Genomic DNA, 16,184 nt, shown 5'->3' with positions numbered 1-16,184 from the left:
ACAATTAGATAACATCTCTTTTTCCAAAAGGTTAAAATTGTCTATACCGTGGTTCAATCAACACTAAAATTCTGATAACTATGGTTTATACGGAGTGAAATATCAAAAACAAAAAGATATCTAACACGCGCTAAAAACGGGAGTGAGAAATAAAACGAAAATGGAGAATCCAAACCCGATCCTGCAAAACCAAGAGAGGGAGATTTGTGTAGCTTAAAGCACAAACACAGTGGATCCCACACCCAGTACACACTGGTCCCCCCCACCCTCTCATCTTCTCTCCCTCAGCAGCAACTGAAAAGAAAAAAAAAGGAGGAAAAGCCAGCACTTCAACAACACTAGCGCCACAGTACTTCCCTGCTGCCCATCCATACAAAGTAGCGAAAGAAAAGCTAAAGCAAATACTACTCCCTGCAACCATCAACCAAAGCTTTTCTTGCAGCCGAGCTACCCTGTCGGAGCATTCCAGGGAGAGAGCTAGCAAAATTTTGAGAGATTTAGAGAGAGAAAGTGTGTGTTTTAGAGATAGGGTGCGAGAATAAGCAGGACTCTTATTAATTTAGTTTCATTTCTAAGCTTTTAGAAAGAGAGAAACAAGAAGAGGAAAAAAATTCCAGCTGTCTTCTGTCTCTCAGCATAATTCTGCCGTACAAGATTCTTTTTCATTTTCGTTTATTTGTTTAACAGGTGCCTTTTTATATAATTTTTAATTATTTATTTTGTTATGTTCTCTTTGTTTCTGGTTAAATGCTGTTCGGTTGTTCCTTCCTCTTGCTTTGTTTAATTTCTATCTAGGGTTTCGAGATCTCTCCCTGCTTCAGAATTTTGGATTTTTATTTTGACTTTTTATGTTATTGCGTGGAATTAAAGGGTTTTTTAAGGTAAGGAACGGTGGTAAGGGGGATAATCGCAAAGCAAGTTCATCGAATTCCACATTTCTTTGCCTTTTGTTACTTTATTGCAGTTGATTGTGAATGAAGTTAAGAGTTTTTTTTTCGTTTATTGAATTTTTAGATGCTTGATGCAGTCAGATTTGGAGGTTAGGTTTTTTTTTGCTCAACTGCCTTGTACAAAACGGTTGGTGATTATATCTAATTTGTTTAATGACATTTCCAAGTTTTTTTTTTAGTTCTAGCATAAATGTGTTGTTCAAAAATCTAAACAGCTAGGAAATCAATGGAATAAAAGAGATTTAGTGACCCCCGAATCGAAAATTAGGTAGTAGATTGGGTGGTGGGTGAATTGCTTTGAGATTCTTTTGTGTTCTTCTTTGAAGAAAATTTTGATTGATGATATCTATATTTCTGCTTGTCTTGATTGTGCTTGAACAAGAGGTAATCATATTATGTTTTTCCTAAGAATAACATGACTCTGCGGATGTTGTTTGGATAAATAAATACGGGCTGTTCAAAGTGCCTAATGATTAGTGGACTCTTTGATCTCCATTTGCAGGTTTATCAGCAGAAGGATCAATCCATGTAATATTATTAATTTCATAATATGGAAAGGGTTGCAGAATCGAAGGCTCTTCCTGTGAAACTGCCTGTTGTGAGTCAGGTATCGATAAATGCTTATGTAGTGTCTGGGAGAGAAGCGAGCCAGGCACCCAAGCTGCAGACAGGTCTGGTAAGAGATGTGGCGGGGCGATTTAACGTAAAACAACCCCAAATTACGGACTTTCCTGTGCCTGTTAGACCTTGGAAAGGAAAAGTCTCTGCAATTATTGAAGAAGAGTTGATGCCTGATGTTGTTACTTCTAAGGGCAGTGGTGATTACTTTGATGAAGGTTGCCCTGGTTCTTTCTCCGGGGCAAGTCATCCACCTGAACCTATTGATACAGATCTAATAATGAAAACAGTGTATGTACCAATCGGTCAAAAGAAAGCTGAGCCTCGATGCCTTGTGAAGAGTATGTCTGTGAAGGGGCCTTTTCTAGAAGATCTTTCAATCAGGGTTCCACCCAAAAAACCAAGCCTGGTGGTTCTTTCTCCAGCAGAAAGTTTGGTTGAAGAAACTAATGACTTAGTTGCATTGCCTACTCCATTTTCAGTTCCTCGTGCATCACAAAATACAGAAAACTCTCTCCTTCCACCTGATTCAGAAGAGAACGATTGTGTGTGGGACACCTCATTGCCTCCTAGTGGTGATGTGAGTCCACATAGCAGCATTGACAGTACTGGTGTTGTCACAGCTATGAGCATTGTCAATAGCTGCGCCAGTACATATCGGAGTGATGCTATTACAAGTGATGGCATGCTTAGTATAGATAGAAACTGTGAGAGCACAAAAGGGAGTGTTAGAGGGGATTCACTTGAAAGTGCAAAGACTAGTGTTAGTCGAGCAAGTGACAGCAGTGGCCTTAGTGATGACAGTAATTGGAGCAATATTACTGGGAGTGCAAATAAGCCTCACAAAGGAAATGATCCTAGGTGGAAGGCTATTCTTGCCATTCGAACACGGGATGGATTTTTGGGTATGAATCACTTTAGATTATTCAAACGGCTTGGGTGTGGTGACATTGGCAGTGTTTATCTCTCAGAGCTGAGCGGGACTCGGTGTTTTTTTGCAATGAAAGTAATGGACAAGGCTTCCCTTGCAAGCAGGAAAAAGTTGACAAGGGCTCAGACAGAAAGGGAGATTTTGCAGTTGTTGGATCATCCATTTCTGCCGACTTTGTATACTCATTTTGAGACAGACAGATTCTCATGTTTGGTAATGGAATACTGTCCAGGAGGTGATCTGCACACTCTGAGGCAACGACAACCTGGGAAACATTTTTCTGAGTATGCTGCAAGGTATGTTTTTTAGTCTAGCAGCATTCTCTCCATTACCTGCAGCATTTATTTATTTGATCATTTTGAACAAAGAGTGGTGTCTTTAGTTCTCTTCCTTTATGCCATTTCCTACTATGCCTTGCTTCGCAGCATGTGATTAAACATCAGGTTAGAAGTTGTGTGCTGCTAAGTTTTTAAATTTTGTTGGAGGTGCATGGTTTTCAAATTTTTTCATAGTTAAAAGTTAATGGGACCATCATGTTATAGTTATGAGAATAAACTAATTGATTGTTCAGAACCCTTTTCCTTGTTAACAAAGCTAGATCACTTCAAAACCTAAAACAATAATTTTCCTAGCTGTGTCTAGTCAACATCACTAGAAAATTTTCCACTCCATGCTATCATCTCAGACTGCTTAGGAAAACCATCTCCATGATTATTTTTTTCACTCATCGTTGATGCTTAAACTGTGTGCAAAATGAAAGGCAGAAAGGCACGTGTAAATGGGTTTTTACCACAGTTCAAACTTGATTGCTTGTAAATAGCGCCTGTTACTGTAGTGAATTGCAAAGATGGAAACATAGCATCATAATTTCTTTTAGTGGACAATTCCATGATTTTTTATTCACTCATTGTTAATGCTTAAACTGTGTACAAAATGAAAGGCTAGAAAGGCACATGTAGATGGGTTTTTACCACAGTTCAAATTTGATTGCTTGTATATAGTGCCTGTTACTGTAGTGAATTGCCAAGATGGAAACATAGCATCATAGTTTCTTTTAGTGGATAATTCATTATATTTCCTCATGTAAGTATAAAATTAAAATCTCCATGTATGAGTTTCTGTGTCCTTCAAGTTATCAGGGATGAAAACCAGTGAAATATTAAACGAACGTGGAAAAAGGTAAGCATAGAAGAGATGATTAAGCTTGTAGAAAATTGGATCAAATTCTAAAATGTTAAACGCAGTGGACTTATGTAGCTTCCATAGTATTTGTTTTCAAAATATTAAATGCAGATGTCTTCCATTGATTAACGCTGTCATATTTTAGCCCACATACCAATGCAGGGATGGGAAATGAACGAGTTTTGTTGTCACTAGCTGTTGTTTCCTTTCACATTTCTTTCTCGCATTGGGATGACAATAGCATTCAGATCTAGTCTAGGGAGGGCATGCACTTAAAGGAGATCAGTGGAACAGAAATGTACCGTGTCATATTGGGCTGCCTTAATTGAAACCAATTTCAGAGTTCAGACTTTGACTCTCCCTGATATTGTCTAATTTCAATTTCCAATTCTTGGCCCTGTTGAAATTTTACATGCAAGTTTCCTTCCTATAGGATGGCAGCATCACCAATCTCCTCTTTCACAATCTAAAGTACTCTCAGGACTGAGAGTGTTGCGTTTGTCTTCTATCTAACAGGATCTTGAGAATGCTGCCTCATTTATATGGTAAAATGCTCCAGTCACTGTTGTAAGATCTCACGCACAACAAGTGATGCTAGCTCACTAGAGTACCTATTCTGAATGCTTTGGAAACAAAATTATGGCTCAGTTCAATATTCCAACCCCTATGAAACGATTGAAATCTATCTCTACCTCTTTGTAGCCCCCAATGTGTAGTAAACATTCCTGTACATGAAGCTTCATACTTTTGGACTGCACAAGTTACCTATCAACTACGTTCAAATAATGTCCCAAACTAGATCTTGATGTTAGGTTTTTGCTGATAACTATGAAATGGAGGGATCCCTCTGGAGTCAGATCGATTTCCTTCCATGATATTTTAGGAACAAAATAGATTGTCCCCTCATCAAGGATAAATACTATTTCTGCTGCAAAATGTTCTCTCCTACCCTCCAGCTCTCCCTTTTTTGATTTGATCACCATCTAATTTTTGCCAACATTAGTAATTTTGAGCCGAGAAACTATTTAGTAATTGCTTTCTTAATGTGTGCAGATTTTATGCAGCAGAGGTTTTATTGGCACTTGAATATCTTCACATGCTTGGAGTTGTTTACAGAGACTTGAAACCTGAAAATGTCCTTGTCCGTGATGATGGCCACATAATGCTTTCAGACTTTGACCTTTCCCTTAGATGTGCAGTTTCACCAACCCTGATAAGAACCTCATTTGATTCTGACCCTTCAAAACGAGCTGTTGGTGGTGCATTCTGTGTTCAGCCTGCCTGTATTGAGCCTTCGTCGGCTTGCATCCTACCTTCATGTTTTGTGCCTCGTATCTTCCCTCAGAAAAGTAAGAAAAAAAACAGAAAACCTGGAAAAGATCTTGGGCTGCAAATTAGTTCACTTCCAGAACTCGTGGCAGAACCGACAGCTGCTCGGTCCATGTCCTTTGTTGGTACCCATGAATACCTGGCCCCTGAAATCATCAAGGGAGAAGGGCATGGCAGTGCAGTTGATTGGTGGACATTTGGCATTTTCTTGCATGAGCTATTATATGGTAAAACCCCATTCAAGGGTTCAGGAAACCGAGCTACCCTGTTCAATGTGGTCGGGCAGCAGCTTAGATTCCCAGATTCACCAGCAACTAGTTATGCTAGTCGAGATTTGATCCGAGGCTTACTGGTGAAGGAACCTCAACACAGGTTAGGGGTGAAGAGGGGCGCAACTGAGATCAAGCAGCACCCTTTCTTTGAAGGTGTGAATTGGGCTCTAATTAGGTGTAGCACGCCACCCGAAGTGCCAAGACCAGTGGAAACTGAGCCGCCTCCTGTCAAGTCTGGGGCAGTCGACAAAATTGGGGTCGGCATTGTTGGCAGCAGCAGCAAAAGGAGGATGGCTGGGACAGACGCGAGGCCTGGGGGTAATTATCTGGACTTTGAGTTCTTTTAGTACAGGCTTGTTTAGCTGTATTCAGCCTGTATAGTAAATGTGTCATTTGTTAATCTTACAAGAACATGCCTGCATTACCCTGTTCTGATAATCACCTTCCTCATAAGAGGATAAAGCATCAGTTGGAAATCAGTAGCTTTAATTTACAGAGTAGTTTAGGTTTCGCCCATTGGGTTTTAGTGGTTGAGCATCACGATCCATTTGAATCATTACAAACTTAGTATTCTTAGTCGAGTGGCATTTTTAAGAACTAAATGATATTAATGGCCAGGTTTTACCAGTTTCATTACTGAGTAATGCTAAAAATTTTATTCATTGAATGAGGGGGGTTTCCATTGGCGGATCTCAAATAAACCAATGGTTAAAATATTCCGGTTGGTGATAGTGATGACAATCATGAAAACCTGGTTTCATGGAGGTCTGTCCCCTTTACCCGGATGAAGCTGGGCGTGGAGGAACTTTAGTTTCCATGGAGACGGGCATGGAGGTGGTAGAAATACTCGGAAATATTGCAATATGGAGACGGGGTAGGATATCTCGCGATCCAATGGACTTTTATTAACTGAATTTAAATATTTAATTAATTTAATTTGTTTATAATTTTTCAATATATTTTTAAAATAATCTATGTAGCTCTTTCTCCTAATTATTACCTAATACTTCTAAAAAGGCTGGGATATGAACAGTGATTTCTCTCTCTCCACATTTCTCTCTTTTTAATTTAATATTTATTAGATTTTAAATTTCTCTTCATAAATTGCTTTTTCTCCTAATTATTACCTTATACGTCTAAAAATACTGGGATATTCTATCTCGCTGTTTAGTGAATTTTTAATATATATATATATATATATATTATATATTTTTTTTTCAATTTTTACTAGATTTTGATTTTTTTTTTCATAAATTATTTTGATTTACGTTCTATGAAATAATTACAATCTCAAATAAATATTTTAATATTTAATTTATTTTTAATTTTACAAGTATTTATTTTTAATAATAATATTAAATAATTTTCTATAATTTTATTTTTCATTTCTAGAGCCGCAAGATGATTGAAAGTTGCCTTTGACAGAAATGGAAGCCACGTATGGAGGTTAGGAAACTTCCGTGAAAACTTCCTCGGCTTTGCTACTCCTAATTACAAGCCTGCAGGGTTCCATTTACCATTAACGAAGCAGGAGATATATCCAGATTCAACCTCTGCTCCAATGACTGAAAAATTAAGCATCTCCCCCTGTAGCAGCTGTCGTAGCGTGCATGAAATTGACAAAAACCTGTGTGTTACTCTTTCAAGGCAAAAAGATATCGTATTAGAAATTTAAGGCCCACCCATTTATACCTTTCTTTTGCCTTTTCTTTACGTCAATTAGTTTGGTCCCCTGCCTGCTCCTCTATCCCACCATTGATACATGCATCTGGACGCTACAGCTTCACTTCTTGCGGAGTCCTTTTTACCTCTTCTGGTGTCTAAATATCAGCAAATCTGTCATGGTGGTTTTGAAAGTGATCGCCCGTTTGGTGATTATCTGACACGCCCTGTATCGTACCTGAACTTGGGAAAGTTGACTGGATTGCTTTGAAGACGCTAGTAGTAGGAACAGGCGAACAGCAATTATGCGAGGATGAAGAAATCATACACGCTAGCTAGTAACTGGTTTATGTAACATTTGCTGATAGAAATCTAGCAGGTGGTCTAGTGATAAGAACTTAAGATTAAAATATTTGTTTTTCCTATAATTTCATGTTCGAGTTTTGTGGTTGTTAATATGATGGCTACTGGAGGCTTATATAATCGTTAACTTCAGGGCCCGTGAGATTAGTTGAGATGCGTGCAAGCTGACCCGGACATCCACAATAATAATAAAAAATTTTGCTAGTTGTTGGCTTGTTGCCTTAATTTATCAAACAAAAAGGCATAGTTATAAAAGCGTGCCCAACTGGTTTTGTTTTTAAACTGTTTAAGAAGTTGACATGGTAAAATACATATCATTGAACTACTCAACTCATGATCCAAGTAAAACTCGGTTGGATAATTCCAAAAATTTTTGAAGTTTTTATCCAGAATAATATCATTTTTAAATAAATTTAGGTTGATTTACTAGCTTGGAAGTTAACTCAGATAATTTTCAACCCGGATCTTGAACCTAGCCTCATGAATATTATAAAAAGTAAAGAAAAAGAAAAGAAAAACCTTGAGGTATATTGGCTTATAAGGTCACCCGAAGATCTCAATCATCTCCTCAGCTGTTTCCAGCTAATATGTTCTTGTTACTGCTGCCAGGCATCGGATAACGAGTCAGAATTGGTAAAGTAACATGACTTGGATTAAAGACGGCCATTTTTTCCAATCTTTCCATATTTTTAACCCACCCCATCATCTTCTAGTCCAGCAACAGGATTATTTAAGTCAAGCAAGTTAGCAAGCATTTGATTCCATAACAGACATCAAGTGCTTGGTAGGATCTGATTCTTGCTGTTATACAAAGAAGACGTGCAGAGGGCTTCAGATCCAAGGTAAGAAAATACATAAAGTAACTGGATTTTTTTTCCCAGAAGGTAAATAATCTAATAATTGTAGTTGGAGAAGATGACCGAGGTTTGCTTTTCAACAAGCAACATCGTCAGTGCAGAATGCTATATATATAATATATGTTGCGGACTGAACTGTTCAGTGAATGAGTGAGGACCTGACCACTAAACTGGCTGTTCAATTATATTATTATTCGTTAGGTTTATTGCTTGCCGGTGAAATGTAAGATCATTGGCTTTAAAAAGCTAAAATTATAAGTTAATTTAATTAGATTTCTGCAATGAAGCTGTATAACGTGCATGGGATTCTCAAATCTAAACCACTTTGTCTTCCTTTTTTTTTTCACTTTATTTTTTAATTGCCTTGCATCACTGGATTTGAATGGAAAAGGGATTCTTCTGAGAAACAATTTCAAATTAGTATATATTTTTATTTCATTTCAATGATTAGATGACATCAAATGTGTTACAAGTCAGAACATGTAGCCTGGCTTTATATTTGATTGTTGCATCGTGTTCATATTTTGCCAGACTTAATTTTATAAGAGGGTGGTTTGCTGTAACCAGCTAGGTCCGGAAGATCTTCAAATTAGATCTAGAAAATCTTGTTTTTTTCAATTATTTTTCTTATTAATTTTGAATTTTAATCACTCTTTTTATTTGACTTTATTTTTTTTTTGTTAGGTCGGGTGTGTTATTTTTTTTTTTGGTAAATTATTGAATCATAAACTTTTCAGAAAATATAGAGTTTTCTCTTTATTTACTTACAGTTGCAGCTGTAATTTTAGGGTTTAAGAATTCTAATACTTTAAATATTTTAACCAATTTTTATACATTATTATTATAAAGTCTATTTTCAACTGATTTTAAGCATGTCCTCCATTAAAAAGTGTGCTCATGAGCTGGTAGAGGTAAGTATTGGATAAAAAGGAGCTATTTCAGATAGTTTTTTGAATTATCCGAATTTTATTTTTTTATGTAAATTCTCTGACTTAAAATAAGTTTTAATTTTTTGAATTACATTTTATCTTATTTATATTTCGGATAATTTGGATAACCTGAATCTTGAACCCACTAATTGTTTAGCCAAAATTCCTCTAAAATTCTTAATTAACTGGACAAATAAGATTAGATCCTAGAAAAGTTTTGACTCTCCAAAATTAGATTTAAGGAAAATCACAAGCACATTAATTTCAAAAATTTAAAAATAAATTAAAAATATAATTCAAGTAATTTGAGATGCCCGATTTTTTTTTCCTCCTGTTTACAGGTAATTCTCCAAATTACTCATTCTCTAAAATTTTTAAAAATTCATTATCCAAATTGTTAAGATAATTGGTAATTCAAGTTTTTTTCGTAGAAGGTTAGCGGTCAAGATATAATAGATTCCACATTACAAAGTAACGAATGCCAAGGAGCTAGAACAGTGAAAGCAAAAATCATGAGGAAAAAGAAGTATTAATTTATTAATCACGCTGAAATTGTGAAACCCTGATACTACAATCCAAGCAAATTCCTGTACAGAGAGACATTTCACTCTCTTTAAACTTAGAAGGATGACCAAACCGCAAAAAAGTTCCATATATTTACATGTCAAAAACCCCCCCAAGAAAATAATGACAATAATCGTAAGAGCTCACAGCCAAAAAATTCCCAGCCCTTATGAAATTCCAGCTTAACGCGAAGATCCAAGTAGAAAAATTATGCATGCTATTTGATGGCGTAGGAACGGTTGCATACCAATTGAAGTGCCTCCATAAACAAGGAAGAAAAACTGGTCAATGCCTGAAAAACTCCAGGGAGGCCTGTCTGAAGGTTATTTAGTGTCATTGCTCTTGTCACCTCTACTGCCTTAGCATGCCTCAGCATTTCATCTTCCACACGCCTCTGACAGGCTACAAGCTCTGATTTCTTTTCAGCCAGTGGATCACGAGCATCCAAAAACTGTCCATTATCAGATCCACCAGTATCAGGAGGTCCAATGCCAACCATGGAGTATGAGTGGTAGAACTTTCTTTCTAAGCTGCGAAGAGAGGAAGCCTTCTTTTCCAGCTCCTTTGATGCAGTATCTGTTCGCTTTCTAATCTTGAGCTCTTCAGTTTGTTTTGTAGATATCACATGAACAACATTGATAAAGCTCTTGATGGCTTCAGAAGCTACTGTGTCAGGGACACGGTCAAGGGCAAGCTTCCACTCATCACAGAAGGCATATACATCAGAGGGTTCCATGTTGGCATTCATGTTGTCATTGCTTACAGGAATAAGGGTGAGCTTGAACCAGCCATGGATGGATTGAATAAAGTCCCGTTGGAACTTTATCAGGTGGCAGAAACTGGAGTGCCAAGCAGAAACAGCTGATTCAAGGTCACGTGTAGCCTGCTTGTGCAATTCAGAAGTTGAATCACCCTTGGCTGATTGGTTCACAAGGCCACGGACTTGCTGCACAATGTGGTTCTGAACTTCATGGTATTGATGCATTGACTTCCACATGTACATGAACCTGCATTCAAATCAGATCCATAAATATACCAGTCTAGATGGATGTCATTTTAGCAGCCCACAATTTCATCATTCAAATCACAAAGACACCAGGGTGCCATAGAGGCATGGTGCAGATGATGTTTCTCAAATATATCTGATCAGATTATGACTGTCAAGTCACATCTGGGTTCTAAAGTGCCTCCATTCATGGCAGAAGCATATTCAGTCTTTTAATGGACAATAATGGTGCCTGCTAGTTCTTTAATCCGATTTCTCTTTCCGACTTTTCTCTATATACCACAGCAGACCACAAGCTAGCATCACCGAGTTACCATCAATCATAAGGCCTTGTAAGGTAGCTGGAAGCTACAAACGTGTAAAATAAACCCTCAGATGTCGTAAAATGGATGTCATAATCTACAGTAGCCTAATCTAGGACTGTTAATCAAATGGTCAAATATTCCAAAACATAATAAACATGATCGAGTAACCAAAGCACTGATAATGCCGTGACATGTGTACACCCAACACTAGAGTAGCCCTCTTACTTAAAGGAGGCGATTGGAAACGGCAATCAACCCGTATATTTACAAAATTTAATTTGTTTTTACTAAAAATTAATTTTTTATATATATTTTAAATCGTTTTGATATCCTAATCTCAAAAATAATTTTTTAAAAATAAAAAAAATATTATTTTAATATATTTCTATATAAAAAATATTTTAAAAAACAATTACAATCTTAAACATTTCTTCTCAAACAGAAGGTCAATAGATTCGATGGATAAATGATGACATAAGAAGAACAAGCCTAGCAATAAATGGTTGTTGAGTTTACCACATCAAGAAAAGAGGTTACCAATCCAGCAGGGTGGGTCATATCATACTTAAGTCCCTTCCACCAAACTTTCCACCCATACTTTAACCTCAAAAGGCCCCACCAATCAGATGAAACAAAATCACTGGGAGGTCTAGGGTTGGGGCCACTGCCTGATTTTGAGAGGTAGTTTAGCAATGGGCAGTCAAGGAGGGCAATGCACATGTGGATACAGACTGGATGAAGCAACAGGCATAGCAGTGCTACCCCATATAATGCTTCACCTACCAAGGCAAGCTGCAAAGGTCTTATCTCAAGCGAGGATATTAGATCATGAAAGTCAGGATTTAATTCAGTAGTATGAAACCAGATCAACTAGGGAGAGGCACATTCTTCAAATCGAAATATACAGGTAGAAAATGCCTCTTTTGAGAATGTACTAGCGGCTTTGCTTAGAAATGGTTCTTGATTATAGCAATAGTTTAAAGATTTTGACCTGGGCAAGAAACTGGACAGTATTACGATTAAAGCTATGCGGCCTCACAACCACCACAAATTGTTGATGCAGATTGATCTCATATTTGTGCATAAACATAACTTACTCATAAAAGCTGAAAAATGAAATGGCATACCCATGACAGAGTTCAACTAGCTGAGGAACAAGATCACTGTCTCTAAGTCCAATAATGGCCGTTGAGGTGGTAGAAACAGCCTGAGATGTAACAATAATCAGAGATTGCAGTCTTGTTATTGCAGCTTTGGTCTTGTCTAGCTTTGCTTCATCCCCCTTGTATTCCTGACTTTGTAGAGTCGACAGCTTCTTCTCATGCTCAATTTTAACACCTTCTCTATCCTACAAAAGCACATTACCAAATTGTTCTATGCATTAGCACTCATCAACACATAATCCTAACACAACTGGACACTAAAATTCAGATGCAATAATGCACAATAAATGCATCAACTTGACGGGAAAAAAGCGCCCTCTTAGGTGGACCGACCACTAACATGTTCCTGGAGAAAACAACACTAGTCCTTGTCCTTCTGACAGGTTGTCAAGGGCATTCCAGCCATTAACAAAACAATGAAAGCAATAGACAGGTAATTCAAGGAAAATGACAAACCATCCAAAAACTGTTAATAGCTGGGATAATCCTGATATAACACCTTTTTAGACGGTTCATGTCCTCTTTCCTACTTATAAACTTCAACATGCAGGCTCTGACCCGTGTGCTTTCACAGGTATAATCCGGATACATCAATCGCATCAACCGTCGCTAGTGCTAGAAATTTTCTAGCTATTTTTGGTTTTTGGCAATTTTTTTTAAAAAAATTGATAAAACAGTACAATTAAAAAAATTAATGAAATAACACAATTTATACATATCCATATAAAATAACACAATTTATACATAATTATAAAACATGATTTTTAACTATGCTATTTTGTTATTATTTTTAATTAATTGTGCTTATTTAAAAAAATATATCAATTTTCTAACCACCATGAATGATGCTATCCATCACATAATTAAGATTGGTAGGGGATATTTTTGCAGAAAAAACCACTTGCATGTATTCTGCACTGAAATAGTTTTTATCTACTTAGAAAAAAAACTAAAAATTATAGTTTTTTTTAACCAATATTTTTTTGTAAATTATGTCAAAACTGTAATATATATTAATTATCAGGATATTTTCATATCTTTAATTAAAACAAAACACTCAACACTTTCAAATATATAATTAAAACAAAACACAGACAGCAATCAAGCAAATCAAACAGAGACCGACGAGAATGGGCCAAGTTGGGTCATCGTAGTCAAAAACTGCGGTGGACTAACGCTGATCTCACAAGCGCATTTCCTACTCAATCCAACACCCTTTTTAACCCCAAAAACATCAATCTGGTAAGGTAAATTAAGAGGGAGAGATGAAAAAATGATAAAAAAAAATAATTGTAAAAGAGTACTTCTAATTTTTCAGACAAAAACCACAGCCATTCGATTTGTGGTGCAAAACTTACCTTAACTTCGTCGTAGAGTTTCTTCTCCCAGGCCAACAACCGTTCTACGGTTGAACAAAGACTTCTTGGACCACCAGGTTCAATCAGTGAACCGGTATCGAGTCGATACTTCACGGCCAACGGTGGCTTTGAAGTCCAACTCGAGCTTAAGTTGCTCAAAACACTACTCGAATGATACACAGTCTCTGCAGCAATTAAACAAAAACCCAATATTATATTATAATCAAGATCAACTCTAAAATACTGAACAATTCAACAAAATGTAGAAGAAAAGAAGCCCTTGAGAAAAATTTGAAATTTACTCTTCAATTGCCGGAAACTTCTATCAAGCTGAGCTCTACCGATCTCAAGCATCTCCGAAACCTGATCTCCAGCAGCAGCCGCCTTGTCAAAATTCTCCTTGATAGCCCCAACAATCTCATTCAAATCCTTATGTCTGACAACCATTTTCATATTAGAAACCTCTCCAGTCCTGTAACTGGTCGTCGAGGATCCCGCCTCAGACTTGTTATCCAACTTACCAAAAGCATTATCATATTGTTGTGGATGTGGTTGTTGCTGCGAAGGGTGCTTGACTGGCCCGAAATTGGACCGGGTTCCGATCTCGGATCTGGACTCAGTATCATTATCCTCATCCGATGATGTTGTTGAGTTGCTGAGATGATCATGATCTCCCCATTCACTGCATTGAACTTCCTCTTGCTCCGTCTCGCTATAATTTTGTTGCTGCTGCTTCTTATGCTGTGTGTATTGCTTTTCGTTAAAGAAGTCATACTCTGAGAATCTCTCTGTTGCAACATCCTCATCTGCATCTGATGACGACCCATCATCAGTATCTAAATGGGGATGCTGTTGCTGTTGGTTGTGGTTGGCTTTTCGAGCGAAGAATTCTGAGTCTGGAGGGGAAGGAGGGTAGAAATTTTCCCAGTTCCATACAGAAGAAGCTTGAGAAGGCGTTGTAGAATAAGTTGAATGATTTTGAAAAGCAGTTGGATAATCATAATTCGATTTCGGAGAGACTGAAGGGCTTGATTCTGAAAGAATATGAGGAAGCTTCTGAGGCTTGACGCGGCGGTGGCGGTTAGACTTAGAGTGAATATTTGAAGAAGAAAGAATATGTGGAGGTTTAGAGCTAGCTATAGAAGGAGAAAATGGAGGAGGAGGTGGTGGAGGGTGGAGGGAGGGGGAAGGGGAAGGTGGTACACGTGGAGGGATAGGATTGCTAGGAGGAGTTGGGCTGGTTGCTGTAGGAGGGTGGAGGATAACAACAGGGGTTTGGTCAGAAACAGAGAGGGATTCACCAGCTGCGAAATTGGATAGAGCTGAGCCAGTGACTCGGAGTGAACGGCAGTAGTCTGCGTGTGCAGCAGCTAAGTGGTGGCGGGCGTAGACTGCTTCTTTCATTAGGCGGCGGCGCTCCTTGCACCGCCGTACTGTGTCCTCGTTGTCTAGCTTCGACGCCGTGCAGCCCATGTTCAGAAACAAGAGGAAGTGTTATATAAAGAATACTAATGGTGAAGTTTATATAGCTAAGTAGAGAATACTAGCGGTGGCGCGTATGTAGGTGGGTGGCGCGTATCAGGTGGTGGCGCCTGAATTCTTTGTAAGAGAGTGAGAGCGGAGAGCAGGAGAGTAAGGTGTTATAGGAGGTGTTCATTGGACTGTTTGCTGTTTCTGTCCCCATCTCCTATATTTTCTCTGTTTTTTTATTTGTTTATTCATTGTAATTAACTTATTATAATATATATAAATATTAAAATATTGTTGGATTAGTTTTTGTAAAGTAAAAGTAAATTTTATTCGAAATATTTAAAAATTAATAGTTTTTTATTTGATATCAAAGATTTTTCTTATTTTTTTCTTTGATAATAAAAAATATATTTATATATATTTCAAACGAAATTATTTTTTTTATCAGCCTAATGAATTTAAGATTTGTTGTTGGGAACTTGGCATGATAATTTGAATAACAAATTCATTAATCATTAAATCCAATGCTAGAAAGGAGAAGTAATTAGTGATATAATAAATTAATAATGTTAGATTAGTGGTAAGTGATTGTTTATTAATGTTGGTAATATAATAAGGAATAGTGTAGGAAAAGGGGAGGGGTGTTTTTTGTTTTGTTTTTTTTTGTTTTTTGCTAGCTAAGGCAGAGGGCATGGGGGTTTTGGGGGTGGGGATCTTTTGTCAAATTGTGTGGGCCTTGTTAATTTATTATTAAGCAATTATTATAGTTATTGATTTTTTTTATTTTTTATTTATATTTAGATGGTTACTTTATGTGATGAAAAGAAAATTATAACAAGTTTATTACAAGTCAAGATTATAAAAATTAAATGAGTTTGTTACATATTAAAATTTTAAAAAATCAACAAGGTTTATTGTAGATTAAAATCTTAAAAAAATAAGATCATCATAACTACAAAAAGACACTTGAAATATTAGATTTTTATTTATCTCCATCCTGTACAAAAAAAACTAAAGAATTATTATAATATTGAATAAGAAAATAAAATAAAATAATATTACCTATAAATATAAAAAAATAAAAACCCCTAATAATACTAAATATAAAAATAAAAATAAAAATTCTAAATTCTGATACTTAATCCTTGCACATTTATTTCGAGAAAAAAACTTGTTTTAATTTCCCCTATTCATCTTGGAAATCATATCCTTTTTTTATTTCTTG

The 16,184-nt window shown here is 36.7% G+C and overlaps 2 protein-coding genes across 3 annotated transcripts; one reads left to right on the top strand and one right to left on the bottom strand.

The window, feature by feature from the left end:
• The first annotated feature begins 254 nt into the window (after positions 1 to 254).
• LOC18105063 (serine/threonine-protein kinase D6PKL1) lies at positions 255 to 5,747 on the top strand. 2 transcript variants are annotated; one of them, XM_024585080.2, is made up of 4 exons: positions 255 to 687; positions 796 to 881; positions 1,453 to 2,795; positions 4,735 to 5,747. In XM_024585080.2, exons 3-4 carry the CDS (start codon positions 1,501 to 1,503, stop codon positions 5,627 to 5,629), a joined length of 2,190 nt encoding a protein of 729 aa, XP_024440848.2. In that variant the 5' UTR covers positions 255 to 687; positions 796 to 881; positions 1,453 to 1,500; the 3' UTR covers positions 5,630 to 5,747. The 2 variants fall into 2 exon arrangements, with proteins under 2 accessions (XP_024440848.2, XP_006375136.2); XM_006375074.3 differs by lacking the exon at positions 796 to 881.
• Positions 5,748 to 9,606: 3,859 nt separating this feature from the next.
• LOC18105062 (nitrate regulatory gene2 protein) lies at positions 9,607 to 15,148 on the bottom strand. The gene is made up of 4 exons (XM_006375073.3): positions 13,792 to 15,148; positions 13,490 to 13,674; positions 12,096 to 12,316; positions 9,607 to 10,664 (listed from the first exon to the last, which is right to left on the bottom strand). Exons 1-4 carry the CDS (start codon positions 14,960 to 14,962, stop codon positions 9,875 to 9,877), a joined length of 2,367 nt encoding a protein of 788 aa, XP_006375135.3. The 5' UTR covers positions 14,963 to 15,148; the 3' UTR covers positions 9,607 to 9,874.
• Positions 15,149 to 16,184: the final 1,036 nt, after the last annotated feature.

This window comes from Populus trichocarpa, chromosome 14 (genome assembly GCF_000002775.5).
Source record: "Populus trichocarpa isolate Nisqually-1 chromosome 14, P.trichocarpa_v4.1, whole genome shotgun sequence".
In the NCBI taxonomy this organism is placed as follows: domain Eukaryota; kingdom Viridiplantae; phylum Streptophyta; class Magnoliopsida; order Malpighiales; family Salicaceae; genus Populus; species Populus trichocarpa.
This window is presented reverse-complemented; position numbering and strand designations above follow the sequence as displayed.

Coding starts and splice junctions, on each gene's coding strand:
- LOC18105062 (XM_006375073.3), bottom strand. CDS start 14,962: ATGGGCTGCACGGCGTCGAAGCTAGACAACGAGGACACAGTACGGCGG. Junction 13,675..13,791: donor AAGTTTCCGGCAATTGAAGA/GTAAATTTCAAA, acceptor TAATTGCTGCAG/AGACTGTGTATCATTCGAGT. Junction 12,317..13,489: donor AACTCTACGACGAAGTTAAG/GTAAGTTTTGCA, acceptor GTGCTTTTGTAG/GATAGAGAAGGTGTTAAAAT.
- LOC18105063 (XM_006375074.3), top strand. CDS start 1,501: ATGGAAAGGGTTGCAGAATCGAAGGCTCTTCCTGTGAAACTGCCTGTT. Junction 2,796..4,734: donor TTTTCTGAGTATGCTGCAAG/GTATGTTTTTTA, acceptor TAATGTGTGCAG/ATTTTATGCAGCAGAGGTTT.